Consider the following 22,077-nt stretch of genomic DNA (forward strand, 5'->3'; position numbering starts at 1 on the left):
GTGGGGTGGAGCTATTTTGGGGCCGAACGCCATCTGCACAGAGGCCCACGCCCAGGCCCACGCTCTGCGTTGGGGTGGGGAGGGAAGGAGGGAGACACAGGAGGGGCATGATCGCTGTCCCCCACTTCTGAGGCTGGGGTGTGGGTGAAGAGAGTCCACCAGGACTCAGGCATCCCGGGCATTCCTGCTGAGAACTCAAGTTCTGGGAGACCTTGGGTGGCGGGGATGGTGGTGAACAGGGGCTCAAGGCTTATAGAGGTCTCAACCTTGGGTTTCGGGGACTGGGGTCCACCATTGTCACTCACCTACTCCCTCCAAGAAGGCTGAGGTCTCAGAAATGTGTTGGTGTGGCCCGAGATGTTAGACTTTGGGAGACCTCAGGCAGCAGGGAGTGTAGGGTGTACGTATGTGTGTGTGATAGAAAGAAGGAGAGGGAGAGAGAGAGGGAGCCCTGAACCCCCGGCCTCCACCTGGACCCCAGTGAACAGGCCCAGAGCCGGGAACCGCCCCCGCCGCCCCTCCCCCTTCTCCCCCTCCCCCTCTATCGTTCCATTCACAAACCCTGCCCCGCCCGCCCGCTCCCTGCCGCGGCGGCTTCCAGAGTGCTGTCGCTCGGGGCTGGGCAGGCGTGGACGCGGGTGTTCTTAAAGGGACAGGGGCCTCCTTTCCCTGAGCTCGTTCCCGACCGTGGCTAATGGTGGCCCAAAGGCCCATAAGATCGGAGGCCAACTACCCCCTGGCCTATGGAGTTACGAGAGTGGGGAAGTGGAGGAGACCCCCCCACCCCCGCCGAAACCGCCAGTGACTAAAGGAAAGGCGGAGGCGAACGTCCAAACTCCTACTGACCTCTCCCCCTCCTCTAAGTTGTCTAGCAGTGGGGCCAAGGGGGGCTGGCACTGGAGGAGGGGGCCACTTGGTGTCTTATTCCTGTTTCACATCCTCCAAGTTGGGTTCCTCTGGAAGGTTTGCCTAGTTGTATGTGTGTGTGGAGGGGGGAGGAATCTCACCCTTAACTCTGACGCAAACTGGAGGCTGGGCTGTGGGGGTGGTGTGAAGGGAGGGGCAGTAAGAGGGGTGAGGCTTCCAGAAATGGAGGCCTGGGGGAAGAATTGTGTTGGATGATTCTGTGGAACTTACAAGAAGGGAATCACCAGTAGAGTGGAGGGGTGTTGCTGGGAGGGGCAAAGCTAAGGTGGGGTGGGGAGTAAAGCCCTGAGATGTATAGGGAATGCAATAACGCAGAGGAGGAGGCCAAGAGAAGTGGAGAGAGGGTGAAATACTGGGAGGGGGAGGGGTGATGCTCACTGGGCCTGAGGGGGGTCAATGAAGGGGGAGAGGGGGCAAGGCAGCAGTGGAGCCAGGCTGGGAGGGCTTTCCATGGGTTTGAGCTCATCCTTGGAGCGGAGGAAATAGCTGCACCCCCAACCAGGAACCCACTGGTGTTTGCCCATATCTGTACGCACATGCACTGGAACATTCATACACAGACTCACCCTGTGTGGACAGAAATACCCAGGACCCACCAAGGTTCCATGAAGGCCACATGCCTATGAATGCACACTCACTCATGGACACATGTGCACATTCATGTGTGTGTGTGAACACGCATATTTATATGGGACACAGCTGCTCTGCCGTGTAGACATGGTCGCCAAAATATAGGCATGTGTGTCCACGTGCATGCATGCCCACATGGATGTATCCAAACATGTTTGATGCATGTTCACAATATCCATATCACATAAAGATCAACCCATGCCCTGACACACAGGCATGTACTTGTGTATACCTGCCAGGGCCCCAATCCCAAGAAACACACATGTACACATGAGCACACACCAAGGCCACATGTGTACATGCATGATGACACTTGCCTGGACATTCAAAGCAGCCCCTTTGAACAGATAAGTGATGACTCATAAAATATACATTTATATGTGTACACACAAGTAAACAAATACACATTCCATATAACATATAACACACATACGTACACACACCATAACATATGTTCCTAATTAACACATCACCTGCAAGCCTACAGATACCTAAACTCACACATACTCACATGTCTCACATACAGTCACATAGCACCCCCTGACGCATATGTGCATATCATCACCTGCATTCAGATGGTACACATAAGCACATGTCCCTCCACACATACACACACACACAGACACACCCATGTACACACACCTGCCTGCCCTGATAACATGAGCAAATACACGTGCAAACACACACAAATGTAAGCTCTTGCATACATGTCTGACATCAACATATAGAAGACCACCTTGCACAAGTCTTGCCTTGGCCCCCTCTCATTTGTTTATCTATGTGGAGTCCCACTGCCACCCCACCCCCATCCACTCGGTAGGGTTTGGCAGAGTCTTGAGTCTGCAAAGGAACCTTGTTCCTTCGTGAATTCATTCATATATTTACTCAGCAAGCATTTGTTGAACACCTACTATATGCCAGGCACTGTTCCTGGAGATCCAGCACCATTCCTGGCCTCATGCTGGTGCAGTCAGAGTGGGAAGCATAGGGAAGGGCCGAGGGAGCCAGGGAAGGTAGAGCTCTTTCCCTTTAGGAAGCATGCTTTTACCTCCCTCTTGACCCTCAACATTTCCTGGGTCTCAGAAGATGAGGGTGAGCTAAGCAGAAGGGACATGGTGCTCTAGGTGGATGGAATAGCATGTGTAAAATCGTGGTGGTGGGGATTCACTTCTAGAGCTTCCTATGTGTTTTACAGCATTTTGCCAAGCCACTCAATGTTTTTAAAGTCTCCATAAATATTTGGTGAACGAATATTGCATACAATTAGCAAGTGTGTACGTGGGTGAGTTTGCCTCAAAACTAATAATATCAACAATAAGGGGCGCCTGGGTGGCTTAGTCGGTTAAGCGTCCGACTTTCGCTTAGGTCATGATCTCGCGGTTCGTGGGTTCGAGCCCCGCATCGGGCTCTGTGCTGACTGCCAGCTCAGAGCCTGGAGCCTATTTCAGAGTCTGTGTCTCCCTCTCTCTCTGACCCTCCCCTGCTGACGCTGTCTCTCTCTCTCTCCTAGAAATAAATAAAAAATTTAAAAAAATAAGCCCCATTTATCTGGCATTCTATAAGTACAGTGCTGAGGACTTTTATGGCCATTGCCTCTTTAATCCTTACAGAAATCCATTTTACAGATAAGGAAAACTGAAGCTCAGGGAGGTTCAGCAACTTGCTTAGTGCCACAGAGTTAGAGATGTAGCTGTCTGACTCCACAGCCTACTGGGAATTGAGGATGAAGGTTGAACCTCTTCTTGGAATAAGACTAACCATTCCTTTCATGGAGTGAGAATCTGTCCTGGGATCACCTTTTTCCTTCACTTACTCAATAAAGAGACATATCATTATGTCCCCATTCATTGTGGCTTTTCTCTCTGCTTCTCTCCCAGAAAGCCCTCACAAATCCCTCTTCCCCTGGCTGCCCTATTTCTGATACCACCTAGCCAGGAGAGGATGACTGTGAGTCTTTGCTCTCACTATAAGCATAGGATGCCCTCCAGAGTTGGCTCTGATTCATCTTCAGGGCTGCAGTACTAGCCCCTTTCCTAACCCGCACTTCACTTTCCTCCCGCATACAATGGGCTTACTCTGTGAGGTGCCAACCAGAACATCCTTAGTCCAGTAGGCCTGGGTTCAAACCCTTAAATTCACCACTTTCTGGCAAGTCCTGTATCCTCTTCATTCCTCAGTGTGCCCATCTGCAAAATGGGCACACTAATCGCACCCACTGCCTAGGTTTGCCAGAACTCTCCAGTGGGATGAGGCACACAGAGCCCTTGGCATGATGCCTGGCCTGTGGAAAGGTTCCTTAAGTGTGAGCCAATGACAGGGAAAAATCAATGATGGTGTTTTTATTAATGGGGACTAAAAGCCTTCTGGAAGGAGGTCCGTGGGTGTAGGACATTTCCTGAGAGCTCACTGCGTTCTCAGGCCTGAGGAGGGCTCAGTAGTACACAGGAGGTAAAAAGACGTGTCAAGTTCACTGGCGGTAAACCAGGGATAGGGGTTCAGCACCGTGGACAGAGCAAGGGCAGAGCGTGCCACTCTGTGGACAGCGCCCGCCCGTGCAGAGGGGGCAGATCTCACCGCAGGGCCGCTGGAGGAAGAAATTATGGCATTACTTCGTTGAACACTATTTAATGAGCACCTACTATATGCCAGGCCCAGCTCTTAGTGACAGTGGGTAAAAAACACAGAAACCCCTGTCAAGGTTCTTGGTGTGTTTGTGTTTTTACACTGAACTCTTCACTTGGGCTCTGGCTTGTTTCTGTTAATGGAAGGTAGTAGTCCTCTCTTCCAGATGAAAGCCAGTAGGGCCAGGGTCCTTACCACAAAACTCATACGGGCCATTGACATCACACATAAAACCACCAAATATCTTAAAATCCATTTCTGAATTCTTCATGTTTTCCCTACCCTCCTCCCCTACCTTGTAGTGTCTGCTGACACCCAGTAAGCATGTTCTCAAGGGGGCTTTCTGACGCTTCCCTTGATGGTTGGACTCCACTATTCCCCAGCCCCCACTCCAGGCCTGGCAGGTTGGGGAGGAGGTGCCCAAAGACTGGGATTCACCTCGATTCCAGGGTTGTCCAGACCAGGGGCACACTAAGAACCCAAGCAAATAATACAGGTAGTAGTGATACTGGTGATGGTAATGATAAAATAGTAGTAATGGCCGTATAATAATACCTCCTTCTAATCTTCCCATCTAATAATGATGAAGAGGAAAGGGGAGCAGGAAGAGGAGGGAGGAAGGGAGAAGGCCCTACTTCGCTCCACTTCCCAGATGCGGAAACTGAGGCGCAGAGCCTGGCGGCGCCTGTGGGAGCCCTGAAGCCTGAGCGTCTGCTCCTCCCTTCCCGATGCTGCGCTGGCCAGCATCTGCCTGTGTAACCACATTAGCCGGTCAGCGCTGAAGGGGCCCCCAAGGGCCGCCAGGCCGCTGACAGTCGTGACGCGGTGTCTCCCCGGCCTCCTGTCAGAGGGGCCAGCGGTGGGCACCTCCCCCACCCGCTACTCCCAGCTGTCGCTTCGCCCACGCCCTCTGTGCCCACTTTATAAATAGCTTTGTGCGTGTGACCAGGAGCTCGCGGGGGAGGGGTGGCGCTTCCGCCCCGCTGACCCCGATACTGCAGCTCAGGCGGCTGGCGGGAACCAGGGGGGTTGGGAGGGAGTGGCAGGGCCGATATGTGATGACTATGGTGGTGAAGGCGGCAGGGACTCGGACAGTTACTGAGGGGGAAGACAGAAGGAGATAGACTTGGTCCCTTCCCTGAGACCCCTTCCTTCCTTTAAGGCCTCTCCTCCTCTGAGCCCCTCCCCTGATAACATCCGCTTCTCTGCCTGCCTTCCTGAGTCCCCTTCCCCCACCAAGAGCTTCCTGCAGCTCTTCCTTTCCTAGTCCTCTCCCCTGCACCCCTTACCCTGTACCCCATACCCCTCTGAGTCCTCCTCCCCACTCTGAGCACCTTCCTTGATTCCTCATTTCTTTCTGAACCCCACCCCTGAATCTCCCCCTCCTCCCTCTGGGTTCTCAGTAAGGAATATACATTAGTGTCCTCAACCTGGACTCACTGAAGGGCCCTGGAAGTCAGAGCCTGGCCGCGGCGTTCAGAGCTAGAGCCCTCTAGCAATCACTCCACTGCTGATGGGCCCCAACTGAGCTCCTTACCCTCTGGCCCAGGGAGGAGGAAAGTGGGTAGTCTGAGTGAGAGGGGACAAGAGAGACAGAGACAGACAGATGGGGGAGAAGGGGAGGAAGAGAAACAGAGCCAGGAGAGGGGAGACAGGGAGGGACACCCCAGCCCCACCCCACTCCGGGAGGAGAGGATGGAGGACAAACCTTGAATGACTGGCCTCCTCTCTGAGCTCTGTCCCTGGTCAGGGGACCCAGAGCAGAAGCTGCAGACCAGGGCCCAGGCCCCCCCCAGGCTAGACACCAATCAGCCCCTCAGCCCCCCCCTCCAACCCTTCTCTCCCAACTCCGCCTCTCCTTTTCGCTGGCCCTCCCTAGTGGACATCTGTGTGTCTCTCTCCTTCTGTGTCTCTGTCTCTGACTCTCATGACTCTCACCATTCTTCCTCCCTGCCTGGCCCCTGCCTCTGCACCATCACTGCTCCACCCCTTCCCAATCAACAGGAGTGTAAGCAGGGGGTCTCCCAGGAAGGACACCTGCAGCTCCTGCTCTGGGTCCCTGTTCATAGACCAGGGACAGAGCTCAGAGAACTCAGGGAGGGCACAGACCTAAGTGTCCCTGAGCCTCCCTCAGCCCCTGGGGTGAGGAGCTGGGTTATTGAGCTCCCTGTAGGCTGAGTCGGGCTGAGGGTACGAGAGGGGGCCTTTGGGACAGGGGCTGAGCGTGCGCTCAAGAGAGGGGCCTTTGCACATGCAGTTATGTGTCTTGAATAGGAAGGTGAGGAAGCTAGGACATGGTGACTGACTCTGGGTGTGGGAGAAAGTGAGACAGAGACACAGAGATAAAATCCAGCAGGAGACAGAGAGACGGAGAGAAAACCAGATCCAGAAAAAGAGAAAGAGAGAGATGGAGTGAGAGAGAGAGATGGAAGCCCAGAGAAGGGGGTTCACTTGCCCAGGTTCACACAGCACCATAGGCTGAACCTGGCTCTACCTGACTCCATGCTGAACCCGTGCTTGCCCCTCCCAATGTCCAGCCCAGAGCTCCTTCCGCACTTTGACCTCCCAACCCAAACCCAGGTGTGGTGAGTATCATGTACAGCCCGTCTGCATTTCAAGTTTGGTGGGGGCTCGCATTGGTATAGGAAGGTGATCATTCTCTCTCCTGCTCTGCAGCTCTGGGGAGCTCACTCAGTGCTTCTGGGCATCAATTGCCCTCCCAGGCCCCCAACCCCCCACCACACACATCCATCGTCTGCTTGTGGCAGGAACAAACAGTATTTACTGACAAGTGTTTAGAACCACTCCACACCCCCCACCCTTGATGGGAATTCTCTCCTCATTGGCATCTTTTGGGTGCTTTTGCAAGGCAAAAGTCAAGTGATGCGGACAGAGATAGGAACCCAAGATGGGAGGCCATGGCATTTGCCCAGAAAAGGGCTCAACTTGACTCTCAAAAGAAAGCAAAGACTAGAAGCACAATTTCGTTGCCAGGAATCTATCCTCCAACTCCCTTGCACACGCTCTTCAATATGTACTGAGAAACAGCAAGTTTCTACAGAGGGTGTCTAATGCTGCCATTGGCTTAGGAAGTAAAATAATGCGCACATGCACACACCTTCTGAATCACAGACTGTGTCTCGAGCCCTGCTAGGAACTGGTAATGTGGGATAGTGAGGCCTGGGGTAGAAAGAGCCTTATTCTCACCATGTACTGATCTCTTGGTGGCCTTGGATTTTGTGAAATGTGCATGTATTGCCCAGGCAAATAAAAACTTGCCCTGAAAAGGAGAAAGGGATTGTGGAAAACAGAGGAAAACATTTGGAAGCATGTTTGGGGTAGAGGTACAGAGTGGATGGTGGAGAAAGATGTTGGGGGCAGCTGCGGGGTGTGAGAGCTGTTGAATGTAAGTTCAATGTCCTGCGAGAAGAGCCGGTAAAGAGTAGAATTGCTTTGAATCCCTTGGGACTGTGGGTTATGTGAGACACGAAGAGATTGGACTACATGGGATCCGACACATACTCGGGTTTCGCCTTTCATAGGCGCTCTGGGCTGGACAAGCCATAACGGCCTCCCAGCTGGGGCTGGGATGTCTCTGTGAACCGTGGAGCCAGATCTCTGGGCTCTTCTCTTCTACATCGCCCAGTCCCACTTGAATATTAGACCTCAAACCCATGGAGCATTTGGTACGACAGACTGACCTGGACAGTTGGGGGAGAAGTTTCACTGGCCTGACAGGGGGGTGGGGGTCATTGGAGACTGCCTTTCTCCTCTCTCCCCACCTTGCTTCCTCCCTAACTGGTCTCTCACTGCTGCAGTCCCCGAGGGCTTCCCGTGGGAGGCCTCTCCTCTGCCCTGCCCAGCTCCTTCTTTTGAATCCTGTTCAATTGTGGGTAAGGGCACAGCTGAAGGAGAAGGGGGAGCTTTAGAGGGAGTTTGATGGGGAGGGGAGAGGGGCAGAAACTGCTCCCAGGGTCCAAATTTCCTTCCACTCTTAGGTCTGCCTGTGCTCATCTCTCTGATGGCTTCTCTCTCTCCCTCTCATCCCTGCCTCCCTCCTCTCCTTCCTGTTTCTCCTCCTCTCCTTGTCTCTGTCTCTGGTTTCATCTCTGTCTCTCTCTTGTTTTTGGTTTCTGTTTGATCTCTTTATCTGTCCCTTTTGCTCTCCATCTCTGCTTTTCTTCTCTCTCTCTCTCTCTCTCTCTCTCTCTCTCTGTCTTCTCTGTCTCTCTTGGTGTATTTCCGTTCTGGCTTTGTCTCTCTCTTCTCCCCACCTTTCTCCCCATCTCCTTTCCTTATCTCTGTCTCTCTCCACAGTAAAAAAAGCCAAGTTTGATGGTGCCCAAGGTAAGTGCCTCTATTTCTGCCCTATTCTGTGTCTTGGGGACATAGGGGAGGGGTCTGAGCCAGTGATAGGGGACTTGGGCTGCGTGTCTGCTGCCCATCACAGGGTGTCAGACCTGGCATGTGATCCCAAAGTCTCCCCAGCCATCCCCCCGGAGAATCCGGTGGAGGCAGGTCTCACCCTGAGCCAATCGCCCTTCCCAGGATCCTACGAGACAGGGTGGGACTCCAAGATCAGGCTACAGGTGGGAAAAGTGAGGCTCAGAGATGCGAAGGGAGTTTCTTACTGTTACTAAAAAACGAAAGCTATTGAATGTAGTCATTTCTAAGCAGCAAGATTAGGCATCCCCAAATTCCACAAGGCCCTTCCCTTATGCTCTGAGGAACTAGGGAGGAGGGAAGGGGTTCTGGGGGCCCAGCCTGGGATGTAAGCACAGAAATAGCTCAGTATATTGGACCTGGTTATTGGACCATGGCTCCAAGCTCATGGAGACCCCGGGGGATTATAACAGGGGCATCTAGAGCTTGGGAAGGGACTTGGGGAATCCCTGCGCCCCTGCGCTGACCCCTGTTCTCACCACTACAGAGAAATTCAACACGTATGTGACCCTGAAGGTGCAAAATGTCAAGAGCACGACCATCGCCGTGCGGGGCAGCCAGCCCAGCTGGGAACAGGATTTCATGTTGTGAGTCCGCAGCGACTGAGCCAGCATGGCCTGGCCCCGCGCTCGCTGGCCCCACAGAGCGAGCCGGACGCCTGGGTGTTGTCTGGGACTCCACTCCCTCCCTCGGCCCCATGTCCAGGCATCAGCTTTGCCTCCAAAGCACTTCTTAAATCCAGTTGCTTCCCTTTATCTCCGCGGCCAGCAGCCAGGTCCCCGCTGCCCGCCAGCCTCCGCCCCTGGCCTCCTGCTGCTGCCCGCCTCCTGCCTCCCAGCAATCTGTTCTTCTCCAGGCAGCCAGGGGGATATTTTTAAAACTGCAAATCACATCCTGTCACTCTCTAAACTTGCCCATGGCTCACGGCCTGTGAACCTCAGAACAAAACCCACACTCTTCTCCACAGCACCCCGTTTCCAGGCCAGGCCCCTGTGATCTCCTGCCAACATCTCCCTCCATCTCTACTGATGCAGCTGCCCCAGCCACATCCATCTCTGGACCATCCCTCCAACATGTCCAGCTTGTTCCTGCCCCAGGCCCTTTGCACTTGCTCTTCTCTCCTCTCCCCCACTGCTCCCACCGTGCCCAGCAGTCTCCTTCTTGTCCTTAGGGTCTCACCTGTGTCACCCCCTCAGGGAAGCCCTCCCTGACTACCATCCCCAAGTTGCAACTGGAAAGTAATTTCAGGTCTAGCCACCAGTTGTTATTTTAGTCATTTGTGTGATTTCTTGACACATTTCTGGCCCTTAGCCCTGGACTGTGAGTTCTAGGAGGGTAGGGCCCAGTTGATCTCTGTCCCCAATGTGAGCCCCTTCCCACGCCAAGGACAAGGCCTGGCACATAGTAGGTGGCTCAATAAATATTTGCCTAATAACTGAATGAATCCATGAGCCGGACCCTCCCCTCAACCTGGAGCCACTCAGGGCCTCGAATTACACCCCATCTTCTCTGATGATGACCATGCCCTCTTCTAAGGCTTTGATTAAATCAGTCTCCCCTCCACAACCTTGGGAGGGAGGGTGCTATTTTAATCTGCATTTTACAGATGAGGGGGCAGAGGGCTGGGGAGGCAAAGCCACCTGCTCCATGTCACATGGCTTATACCTGGCAGAGCTGGGATTTGGACCCAGGTCTCCCTCAAATCCCTGAGCAGAGCCTGACTGGGGGTTGGCAGTTGTGGAGGCCCAGAGGTGGGACCCTGGAGCAGAGGAATTTGAGGAAAGAGTGGGAGGTGCGAAAGAGGAGAGACAGTGTGGTCCCCAACTCCCTGGAAACCAGTTACTGAACGACCAGGTCACAGACATATTCGAGAACATTCCTTGAGATAAATCTCTAGTAAATTGGTAAAGTCAGTGAACTGGGACATTCACCAAGGTTTTCTTCCAAATCTGGGTATTTCCAGGGTGGGTCCTGCCGGAAAAGTGCTTGGAAGTAGTATCTTTCATGTTCTCAGGGTGTCCCCGGATGATTGGACAGAGGTGACCCTGGAAAGGATGGAGGCATCCTGAATGCCCGTATCCTGGGGTAGTAGGGAGCCGAGAGTATGTGAGCCTCTTACTTAGCCAGTACTCTGTGGGTCTGGGGGCTCGAGGAAAGGCCAAGGGAGTTGGGGGTGCAGGAGATGTGTGATATCTTTCCCCACTCCTTCCTTCCCAGCTTATAATTCTGGTTGTGCTGTGATTCCCTTAGCATGTAGCTTGACCCTTTGGCCTCAGTTTCCCCTCTGTAAAACAAGAGTTACTCCAGGCCTGGGTTTGAATTCCAGTTGGCTGTGTGTCCTAAGTGAAGGCAGGTGGACGGACTCTTCTGAGACTTCACCCCTCACTCCTACCCCTTCATGCCCCTTCCCCTCTCTCCACAGTGAGATTAACCGCCTGGATTTGGGGTTGACAGTGGAGGTGTGGAACAAGGGTCTCATCTGGGACACAATGGTGGGCACCGTGTGGATTCCCCTGCGGACCATCCGCCAGTCCAATGAGGTGAGTGGTGGGCCGAGGGTTGGGAAGAGTGGCTTGGGGAGGCCCAGAGGCCAGTGGCCTAAACAAGATGGACACGTATCTCCCTTCCCCAACAATGTTTGTGATGGTGGCCTCAAAGTCACTGGGGTCTAAATGCCTTCTGTCTTGCTCTGCTTTCCTCTCTGCTGCCGTCAAGGGAAGAAAAGGTGGCAAGGGAGGGGGCTCACCCTCTTGGTTAAGGGCCTAACCTAGAAGCAGCTCACAACACTTCACTCACATGCTATTGGCTAGAACTTGTCATACGGACACTCAGCTGCAAGGGAGTCTGGGAAACGTAGTCTTAAGCTACATAGCCCTTGGCCTTGCTGAAAACGGATTCCTGTGGAAGAGAGAGAAGGGATATTGTGGGTGATGAGGACTTTGTGCAGGGGAAAGGCTACACCAGCCGAGGAGGTAGTAGACCTTAAGCTTGGCCTCCTCCCTGGCCTCCTGGCTTTACGTCTCATCCCTTCCACTCAGCCCCTTTATGCGGAACCCAGAGAGATCTTACCACCCTAGGACTTTTTCTTGACATCCTTTTGGGAGGCCTTCTTCTTCTTCTTTTTTTTTTTTTAATGTTTATTCATTTTTGACAGACAGAGACAGAGCGTGAGCGGGGGGAGGGGGACAGAGAGAAGGAGATACAGAATCCCAAGCAGGCTCCAGGCTCTGAGCTGTCAGCACAGAGCCCGACACGGGGCTCGAACCCATGAACTGCGAGATCATGACCTGAACCGAAGTCGGAAGCTTAACCGACTGAGCCACCCAGGCGCCCCACTGGGAGGCCTTCTTGATGGCACTTGCCTACATTGCCAGCCTCATCTCCCCCCACACCCCAACCTCCACCCCTTATAGGCCCCAAAGATGGCCTCTGAACCTTTGCATGTGCTGTTCCCTGGGCTTCAAGTATCCCTTCCATCAGCCTCTAAGCCCAGCTCCAATGTACCCTCCTCCAGGAAGCCTTCCCTAACTTCCCTCTGGATGCCCCAGCCCCTCTCCCTTCCTCTGGCTTTGCCCTGACCTCTCTGGGCAGGAGGTGTCTGTGTCTGACTCTGTCTCCTGTGACTGCAGGTCTGTTTTTTTCACTTGGGGTGGGGAGTTCTCCCCTGGATGGGCATCAGGGCTTTTATTTGAAGCCAGGGCCACATACGCCTCATCAGAGATGAGGAACAGCTATGCAAGCTTGGGACCACCCCTACCTGACCCCACAGGGTCTTCTACCTGCGTCCTTGACCTACCACGTTGCCCTGGACTGGGACTTTCTCTCTGAGTCTCAGTTTCGTCATCTGTAAAGTGGGGCATGACCCTAGCTCTTGGGGTAGGGGTGAGGTGAGGTGAAGGGGATCTTCTGTGAGAGTAGGGGGCCCGCTGGCCAGCATCCAACAGGTCCCTGCTCCACCCTGCATCATTTTGGACCCTGTCACCCCATCCCGACCCCCAGGAGGGCCCTGGAGAGTGGCTGACACTGGACTCTCAGGTCATCATGGCGGACAGTGAGATCTGCGGCACCAAAGACCCCACCTTCCACCGCATCCTCCTTGACACCCGCTTTGAGCTGCCTTTAGGTGAGTGTGATGGGCCCAGGACCCTCACCAGACCCGAGAGACTGGCCAGGCCTGGGTGGGTTCATAGGGCGCTTCATTCTGAGGACGACATTTCCTCTCCCCAGAAGAGAGAGGCTCCCAGGTGCAGCGAAACAGTGGGACACATGTCCGTCTGGCCTGCAGATCGCGCCCCGGCCCCTCTGGGTCACCGGCAGGCAGCAAATGCTTCTTGGCCTGTGGGCCTGGATCTGAGCCGTCCTGGGCTGGTCCTTGGTGAGGTCTTAGGCCGCAGGGTAAGCTGGGGATAGGAGGAGAGACTAACAGAGTCAGGGCGACATGTAGAGAAGAACAGACACAGAGCAGCCTCTCTTCCTTCCTTGGAAACAGCTCAGTCGTCTCCATGTCGCCTTTCCCAGAACCTGTGGCTTCCCCGCCCCTGCTGCGAGCAGCTCCTCTCTCACCCACCATTCTTTCCCAAGGCGGTTGGGGCCAGGGGGATGGGACACCCCCCTTCCTCTTCCTCCACCCCCCTGAGACCAGCCCTTAGGTCTGCAGCGCGCACTGGGTGAAGGCTGAGGGGCAGGGAGAAGGTTCCAGACTCACAGCCAGGCCTCCTCTTCCAGACATTCCTGAGGAGGAAGCACGCTACTGGGCCAAGAAGCTGGAGCAGCTGAACGCCATGCGGGACCAGGATGAGGTGGGCGTGGGGGGGAGGTTGGGGAGGGGGAGCTCTTTTCTTCTTGTGTCTGTCTCTCTGTCTCCCCATGTCCTCTGCTCTCTGTCTCTGTGTCTCTCTCCATGGGTCTCCCTATGTCTGTGTCTCTAACTGGACTAAAGCCATGATGGCGACAGGGAACATACGTCCCCCAACGACAAACCCACTGCAATCGGCTCAAGTCCCGCCCTTGCCAGATACGCTCAAGGAGATGCAGGGGCCCTGCAGCAGTTCGTACATCCGCCTTGCACCCCACGCCCCTCACCTCTTTGGGCAGCCCTTTCAGACCGTCTTCAAAGTCCTCCTCCCCCACCAGCTCCGGCCTCTGTACACTTGTTCTTTCTTTATTTTCTAAATTAAAAAAAACTTATTTGAAAGTTTATTTATTTTGAGAGAGAGAGAGAGAGAGAGAGAAAATCCCCAGCAGGTTCTGTGCTGTCAGTGTGGGGCTCGATCTCACAAACCTTGAGATCATGACCTGAGCCGAACCCGGACACTTAACCATCCAAGACCCCCAGGTACCCCTGGACCGCTTTTCCTCCATGACCTTCCCCTTCTTCTTCATGGCTCTGCATCATCACAGCACAAAGACCCAGTGAGGTCCAGACGAACAGCCTTCCAAAAGTGAAGGCGAGGAAGAAATCGCAGGCAAAACCAGAGCTCTCTCCAGCGGGAGGTGGAGTGCAGAAAAGGCAACGCTCGCATGCTAACAGTGTTTGTCCCACCTCATCTCCCACCTTCTTCTTTGTTCCGCTCCCTGCCTCAGTTTCCCCCACTTCTATTTGTTTCTTTCTCTCATCTGTGTTTCTTTTTGCTGCCTCTGTTTCTCGTGGGGTGTGTGTGTGTGTGTGTGTGTGTGTGTGTGTGTGTGTCTTTCTCAGTGGACATCTGTATCCTTCTGCAGATGGAGTGAATTTGGGAACCGGGGGGGGAGGTCAGAATGGAACAGAACAGAGGACCATCTTGGCCCCCTGGCTTCTGGCCCGTCCTAAGAGGAACCCTCTCCCCTTCCCTCCCTCTCAGTATTCGTTCCAAGATGAACAAGACAAGCCTCTCCCTGTCCCCAGCAACCAGTGTTGTAAGTATCTCTGGATTTGGGCACCCGCTGGACCCTCATCCCCCCCCCCCCACTGCTGTCCTGGGTAACAGGCCGCTCCCTCCAGAGGAACGGCTCCTGAGGACACACAGTACCTGCTCACGGTGCAGTGGAAAGAAAAGACCTTGGACTTGACTGTGGGTCCTGCCTTGCCGCGTAGTCACAGGCTTGCCCGTGTCCCTCTCTTCGCAAGAGGGCATCTGACACTGACTTCACCCCTGAGGATTATTGGAAGGACACAGAGGAGTCCTTCTGGAGACTTGAAAAACGCTTTGTGGACTCTTAAATTTCATTCAATAAACCCTGGATAAGAACTATAACACACTGAAAAAACTTTCGTGGGGCCCACACAGACCTCCCCTGCCCCCACCCCAGCGGCCCGCAGTCAGATGATGCGGACAGACAATCCCGCTAACTCAGGTACAGAGGCACACGAACGATGGATGCAGGCTTTTTCATGGGCCCATTTTCTGAGACAGAGAAACTGAGGCCCAAGAGGAGAAGCGACTTGACCGAGGTTACACACGCCCGGCCAGAGGCAGAGCTAGGGTTTGAACTCAGGTCTGAGGGACCCCAAGTTTGCTTCTCTTTCCACTGCACTGCGCCTGGGGAGACATCTGGAGATGTCTAAAAGCGCCATCCAAAGTCCTCTAGAGTGGGGAGAAAGTGACAAGTCATATAGTCTCAGGGCAGAGCCTCACCCATGACTTTGATCCCACCCCACCTCTCAACCTCTTTCTCTCTTTCCATCCGCTTCCCCATCCCCCTCTCATCCCCTCTCAGTCTCCCTTGTATGCGTTGTCCAACCCCCATATGCCCAGGATGGTAATGATGGAGCCCAGTGGGTGGAGCGGCTGGGGGGCTATAGCTGAGGGACCTCATTCCTTGGGGGGTGCTATTTAGAAACCCTTTGGCTTCCCTGCCTGGGGAGGGGTCATCACTGCCCTTTGGAAATTACAACCCCCTCCCTGGTGGCGAACAGGGTCACGGAAGGATCAAGGTGGGGACAAATGTCAGGCAGGAGCAGATGACACCTGGACAGGTGGACTGAAGCGAGGGGTGGGTTCAACTTGGGAGTGGAGGCCAACCCCCCAGCCTTTACCTCCAAGTTCTCTAGAGAGTGTTTCGTCACCTCCATTTCGTGGAGGCAACCACGTCTCAGGATTCTGGTCCGAGGCATTTTTTCCAAGACGCCAGTTGCTGAGGATGAGGAGGGATGGGGGAAAATGTGGTTCTGTCCCTGGTCCTGATGCTCAGAAGCTGTGTGACTTTAGGCTGCTCACTCTACCTCTCTGAGTCCTATTCTTCACCTATAATATGAACAGAATTATTAAAACCCACCCAGTGTGTGGGGTGGTATTTCAAAGTGTAGGATTTCCAGTTCAGTGTTTCTTTCCTTATATTCCAGAAACGGGAGGGCAAGAGTCAAAATGCTGACTCCAGAGCTCAGAGTTTGAAAACCCTGGGCCCAAATGCCCCCTTTATCCCTTCCTGGCTGAGCCTGTGGTCTCTTTGAAAAATGGGGATACCCCACCTTCCTCCCAAGGTGACGATTGAAAGCAGCACAACTGTCAGTGGTTAAAGTGATATTCTGAGAAGATACTCAGGGCGGGAGGGGATCGAGGTCCCGGGGTGGGAGGAGGAGCTGGGGAAAATGAGGAGGATGGGGGAGTCCCCCTCCCCGTGCCCCCCCCCCCCGCCAGCTCCCTTTTATTATCTCTGCCCCTCTTCTCTTTGTAGGCAACTGGAATTATTTTGGCTGGGGTGAGCAGCAGAGTAAGTACTCAGCTTGATGTTCTGGGAGGCCGCGGGGAGGCGGGTGCCTTGGCAGCCCTGAGGCCCCTGCCCCGCCCCCCGCCAGGGAATGGGGGGCCTGAGGACTGGCGAGACCCCTCCTGGGCTCTCCTGTCCCTGCCCATTAATGACCCCCTGGAGGGTCCCGCCCTGCCTGGCTGGGAGTTACTGGGGTGGAGGGATTCAGCTTGGAGGAGGGGGCATTTAGACCAGACACCTGTCTGTCCCCAGCTGGGCACCGTGACCCCTTCCCCCTGTTCCCCATGTATAACGTCATCTCTTCTCCTGTGACTTCTTCCGCTTTTATGTCTCCCCACCTTCCTCCTCCACCTGGAAATGGGCCCCAAGGTCCCTCAGAGGGTGGTAGGGATGAGGGGAAGAGGGTCTTAGAATGAGTGGCCTGACGGGGACCGCCGGGACACATATTGCTCCAGAGATCTCAACTCCCAAAGCCCCCTGCCATCTTCCTCCAATTTAACCCCAGGGGTTGGAGACCAGCCCCTCCCCCCACAGCCGGACGCCCATCCATCTCCCTAAGGAATAGCTCCCTTTTCTCCATTTCCTGCCCCTTCTAGAGAAATCCAGCCTTATAGCCTGAGCATAAATGTACCTCCTCTTTACCCCACCGCCTGGGAGCTCCCCCACCCAGCGCCCATATCCTGACGGACAACCTCCGCGTCACCCTCCCTCCGGGACCATGGAAACTGTTTACAAATTCTTTGATCCCAAACAACTTGTCCCAAAGCGATTCAGCCCAAACAGGCACTCGGCAAACAAGAAGGCCTGCTAACAACCAGTTTGCCATCAACAAACAACACAGTAAAAACACAGAGGTATTTTTGGTTAAAGCCAATTTGGCGAAAGCTGGTAATTGGGTCTAGAAGAACAAAGACAACCCGGCCAGTTCGTGGAGACAAAAGTGGCTGAAAACGCCTATTGGGGCAAGCAGGCAATTTGGTCAAAAACCATTTGGCAAAAAGCAGAGGCAGGATGAAAGCGAAAATAATCCAATAGGAAACCATTTGCCCCTGAAACAAGCCAAGGTGTTGGGGGAAAAAAACCCAAACCATTCGATGTCTACACCCACACCCTCGTGCAGCTTGGCTACAGACGTCTTGGCTGGGTCAAGGACAGTTTGGCAGGAAGAATGACAATTTGGTTAAAGACTATACCCCCAGGGAACAGGGTAGAAAACAAATTGCTCAAAGGAACCGTTTGGTGACATTGACAACTTGTCCAGAGTTCCCTGGGGGATGGTCTAGATTTCAGATCCCCCACTTCAGGCCGCCGTGGCCCCACAGTTACACCCTGATGTGTGTAGATCTGAGCCGTGGAAATTCACATCTGCTGCTGCCTGGAATGGCAGCACTGATGGCACACAGCACATCAGATGGTGGCTGCCTGTGACAGGGATAAAAAGCTTGTAGGTCACAGTGGCCCAAGTCAGATGAGAAAATGGGAGGCCACGGTAACCTTGGCGAGGCCGGCTTTGCTAGCTGAACAGGAATCTAAGGTTTCTCAAAAGGAAAAATAACTTAGGGAATGAATCCAAATAGGTTTTTACCTGAAGGATGAAATTAATTTTTGAAACAGTTCACCCCATTAAAACATTTTTTTAATGTTTATTTATTTTTGAGAGTGAGAGAGAGAGTGTGTTTGTGTAAGCAGGGGAGGGGCAGAGAGAGAGGGGGACACAGAATCGGAAACAGGCTCCAGGCTCTGCACTGTCAGCACAGAGCCCGACGTGGGGCTTGAACTCAGGAACCGTGAGATCATGACCTGAGCTGAAGTCGGACGCTTAACCGACTGAGCCACCCAGGTGCCCCCAGTTCATTCCTTTTATAAAAAATGGACCTGTGTGTCAAATATATAGAAGCAGACACGATTCACTGGGGAAAAATTAGAAGATTCAAATAATAAGGCAAGGAAAATATACAAATATCTGGGAAAGGAGGAAAGAAACCTAAAGGCATAAAAAGGGGCAAGCCACCCCCTTGGCATTTAATATCACCAGTAAACTGATGCCATGGGCCTAATCAAGGGCTTTATTTTACTTATTTATTATTTATTTATTTATTTATTTTTGCAGCCCATTTGCTTTCAAGGGTTGCCTCTAAATTGATTCTCTACTGCTCTACCACAATCTAATATCCTTCGACGCTGTTCCCTTTTTATCAAGGGAAACAAACCAACTAAAATATCCTTTAAGGGACACCTGGGTGGCTTAGTCGGTTAAGCGTCCGACTTTCGCTTAGGTCATGATCTCGCGGTTCGTGGGTTCGAGCCCCGCGTCAGGCTCTGTGCAGACTGCCAGCTCAGAGCCTGGAGCCTGTTTCAGTCTGTGACTCCCTCTCTCTCTGACCCTCCCCTGCTCATGCTGTCTCTCTCTCTCTCTCTCCTAGAAATAAATTTAAAAAAAAAAACATTTAAAAAAATAAAATAAAATATCCTTTAATTCTTATAAGACACTTGAAGTTCAGCACTTCACCCTGTTCCGTGTTAGTGATAGATTCTGGTATGCGATGGTCTTGCTAACCTAAGAATCTAATCTTTCCGAGGGCTGTAGTATCCTCAGCCCCCATCTTTGTTCCTGCACATGTGAGCTCAGGTCTAGAATCCCCATCCTCGGACATCAAGAAATCTCTGAGGGTTAAAGGAAATTTATACTCCAACCTTGTCCCCCTGATCTCCCTGTAAAAACCTCCCCGTGAGTATTTGTGTGACTTCTCTTGCGGGAAGCTCACTGCCTGGTGGAAAAACTCATCTTATTTTCAGAAAGCCTGGGCTTTGGCAAAGTCCGTGCTCACGTTTGAGCTGAAGGACACCTTCAAATTTGTTCTTGTCCTCCTTACATTATAGGACCTACCTTGGATCCCAGTCCACTCTGACTGGCAAAGCAGGGCTTTCACCTCCCTTATCCTCAAGCCTCTACTTCTGTTAATATGACCCAAGATCCTTCCTTCCTTCTGGCAAAGATCCCTCTTCTTGGGTTAGCAGACAGTGAAGACTCCCAAAGTCTGAGAGACTGCGCTGGCCTCTGCTGTACGCCCTCTCTCTCTCTCCCCTCCTCACTCTCTTCCCTCCCCTCCTCTCTCTTCCAGACGATGACCCTGACAGTGCGGTGGATGATCGTGACAGTGACTATCGCAGTGAGACAAGCAACAGCATCCCACCACCCTATTACACCACATCCCAGCCCAATGCCTCAGTCCACCAGTACTCTGTCCGCCCACCACCCCTGGGTTCCCGGGAATCTTACAGCGACTCCGTGCACAGTTATGAGGAGTTCTCCGAGCCGCGGGCCCTCAGGTAGCCATGGTGGAGGAGGGGGTGCGTGTGTGTGCACGTGCATGTATCTGGCTCTGTGTCCCAGAGTGGAGAGAGGAGTAGAGGACTTGGGGGACCTAAGCGGGTCTAGGAAAGCAGCATCCTTGCTCTCTTGTCGGTAATAGAGCCCTTTCTTTACCCTAAATCTTGTAAGAAAACCTTGCAAGCTTGATAAAAGGGGACCTACTTTGGCTGAAGAAAGGGAGATAGGTCAGGAGGCCCCTGAGTGGTGCCCCCGAAATATAGGGGTGCCTCGGCACTCCCTTGAAGGGCACTGGTTTCTGTGTGCCCTCCCACCGGGCAGGGGAGGGGCCGGTGGAGGAAGACGTGAGCACTAATGGAGGGTGGTGGGGCCGGTGGTCTACAAAAGCCTCCAAGCGAGCAGCCAGCGGGTGGTCCTGGCATCGCCCTGCCCCCCCCCCCTTCGTGGCCTGCTTTTGGCTGGCAGGCACGGGCACAGCAGCCTGGGAGCTGCCCCTGCTCGGTCCACGCTACCCCCTTGAACGCAGGCCGTCCCCAGACTTGTCCATTAGGTGGGCCACACCACTGCCCAGGGCGGGGTGCTGGTCCTTAAGCCCATGAGGCGGAAAGTGGTGCCTGCCGTCCTTCCTCGCTGACCCCATCACTGCAGCCTTGGTTTCCAAACAGAACAATGACAAACAAGATATCAAACAGATAGTGTGTTTGTAAAGCGCTTAGAGAGATGTCCAAACGTGCTACATAGTGACTGCTGGGTAAACAGCACAGAGAGCGCCATTCGGAGCGGACTGTGTGCCCAGCGCTGGACCAGAACCTGCCCTGCCTCGTCTCATTTCATCCTCTGGGCGGGAATGTTACGGGGCCCATTTGGCAGAGGGGGAATCAGGGCACAGAAAGGTTAAGTCCCTTGTTTGAGGTCACACAGCGGTAAATCATGAGGACCGGTGTTTATGGGGAACCTACGGGGTGCCCGGCGCTGGCCTGGTGTGATTTTTGGTTGTGGGTCTCTTTCCAAAATATTTGCTCCCCAAAGGATACGTTTCCTCCCTTAAAGTCTCACTCCCCTTCCTTTGCATACTCTCAAACCGGCTTAGACTTAGGCGATTATGGGAACAAAGTTTCAACCTGTCGGAAACACCTGAAAGGAGAGGAAGATATCAAATGTGAGTAGAAAGGAAAGGAAAGATCTGCTCTTGGAGAAAAAGAGACGGAGAGTGACCATAGCATCCTACCCGGAGAACATGCCAGAAAGTGTTTACTTGGAGAAGTCTGTCTACTGTGAGCGCTTCCGGGACAGGATGGGGGGGCGGGAGGGGGGCGAGGACAGAGGAATCCTCTCCTCTTGTGCTTTGGTCAGGCTACACAGGGGTGAGAGGAGACCCTCCAGAAGGGGGAGAGGATGTAGAGGCAGAAATGGCTTGCATTCCCCCTGAGAGTGACTCAAGCCGGGCTCCCGGGCCATCCTGGCTGTGCTGCCTGGTGCTGGATGATCCAAGAGGCAGGGGACACAGAGCCGGACACAGACCCCCCCCCCATCCCACTGGCCAGGGCTTGGCTGGAAAGAGGGGCAGGACGGGATGCTCTAGCAGTGGGGAAGGGTAAGGAGGACTTCCTGGAGGAAGGTGCCTGGGAGCTAGCCCTTGAAGGATACATGACAAGTCCGAGGAAGGGAATTTCAGGCAGAGGAAACCGCTCAGCCACAGGCTGGAGACCAGGCGCCAGATCATGATCAGGAAGGCCCATGGGGGCTAACTCAGGGGTGCAGGAGCCAGGGGAAGCATCTGAGTGGGGTGAGAGCTGTGTTGGGACTCAGTACGTCAGAGCCAGAACGGGAGGGTGGCCCCAAAGGTGAGCCTGGGGCAACTTAGGTGGTGCCCGAGGTGGTAGGTGCACACATCCGGCCTATGTTGGGATTCCGGTCTGAGGCTGCCCCTCCCCAGGGGCCCCAGGATGTGCCGGGATGGACTTCAGGGTTATTTGTCAGCAGAGGGAGTTGAAGTCCTTTCCAGCCAAGTAATACTTGCTGATCCCTCACCTGTCCCTTGCTGTCTGCAAGGTGGGCCACTAAAAGCCATTAACTAAATGCATAAAGGAGCAAACAATGGCTAGAGGGAGAGACTCCCATTTTGCTCCCTACGGCATCTCTGGAGTTGGCTGGGGAAAGGGGTCCCGGTCCTTGAGAGTGGAGGACGTACTTAAGACAAGGGATGATGTTTGTTGAGTGACTGATTGAATGATTAGAAGGGGGACGAGGGGTGGCCCACGTGTCACGCTGCCTGCCCTCAAGCAGGGATAGATGTTTCTTCCTGGTCACGTCCAGAACGACCCAGGGCGCACGTAAGGAGCATATAAGGACCCGGACTGGCCAGAGGGTGGGGGAAACTCACTCAAAGACGACATGTTGGCGGGCACCAAAAGAGATGTGGGCAGATAGGGGCGCCT

General features: G+C 53.8%; 1 protein-coding gene across 4 annotated transcripts in view; it reads left to right on the forward strand.

Annotated features, from left to right (window-relative positions):
* UNC13A (unc-13 homolog A) overlaps positions 1-22,077 on the forward strand; it is a 60,174-nt gene that overhangs the window by 842 nt on the left and 37,255 nt on the right. For all 4 annotated transcript variants that reach the window (XM_039243366.1, XM_039243367.1, XM_039243369.1 and 1 more), the window contains exons 2-9: positions 8,497-8,526; positions 9,110-9,209; positions 11,045-11,162; positions 12,622-12,745; positions 13,348-13,421; positions 14,463-14,517; positions 16,276-16,311; positions 19,431-19,638. In XM_039243366.1, coding sequence (XP_039099297.1) covers positions 8,497-8,526; positions 9,110-9,209; positions 11,045-11,162; positions 12,622-12,745; positions 13,348-13,421; positions 14,463-14,517; positions 16,276-16,311; positions 19,431-19,638 — 745 coding nt within the window. The remainder of the gene's footprint in view (positions 1-8,496; positions 8,527-9,109; positions 9,210-11,044; positions 11,163-12,621; positions 12,746-13,347; positions 13,422-14,462; positions 14,518-16,275; positions 16,312-19,430; positions 19,639-22,077) is intronic.

This window comes from Hyaena hyaena, unplaced genomic scaffold (assembly GCF_003009895.1).
Source record: "Hyaena hyaena isolate Hyena2069 unplaced genomic scaffold, ASM300989v1 scaffold_227, whole genome shotgun sequence".
Taxonomy (NCBI): Eukaryota; Metazoa; Chordata; class Mammalia; order Carnivora; family Hyaenidae; genus Hyaena; species Hyaena hyaena.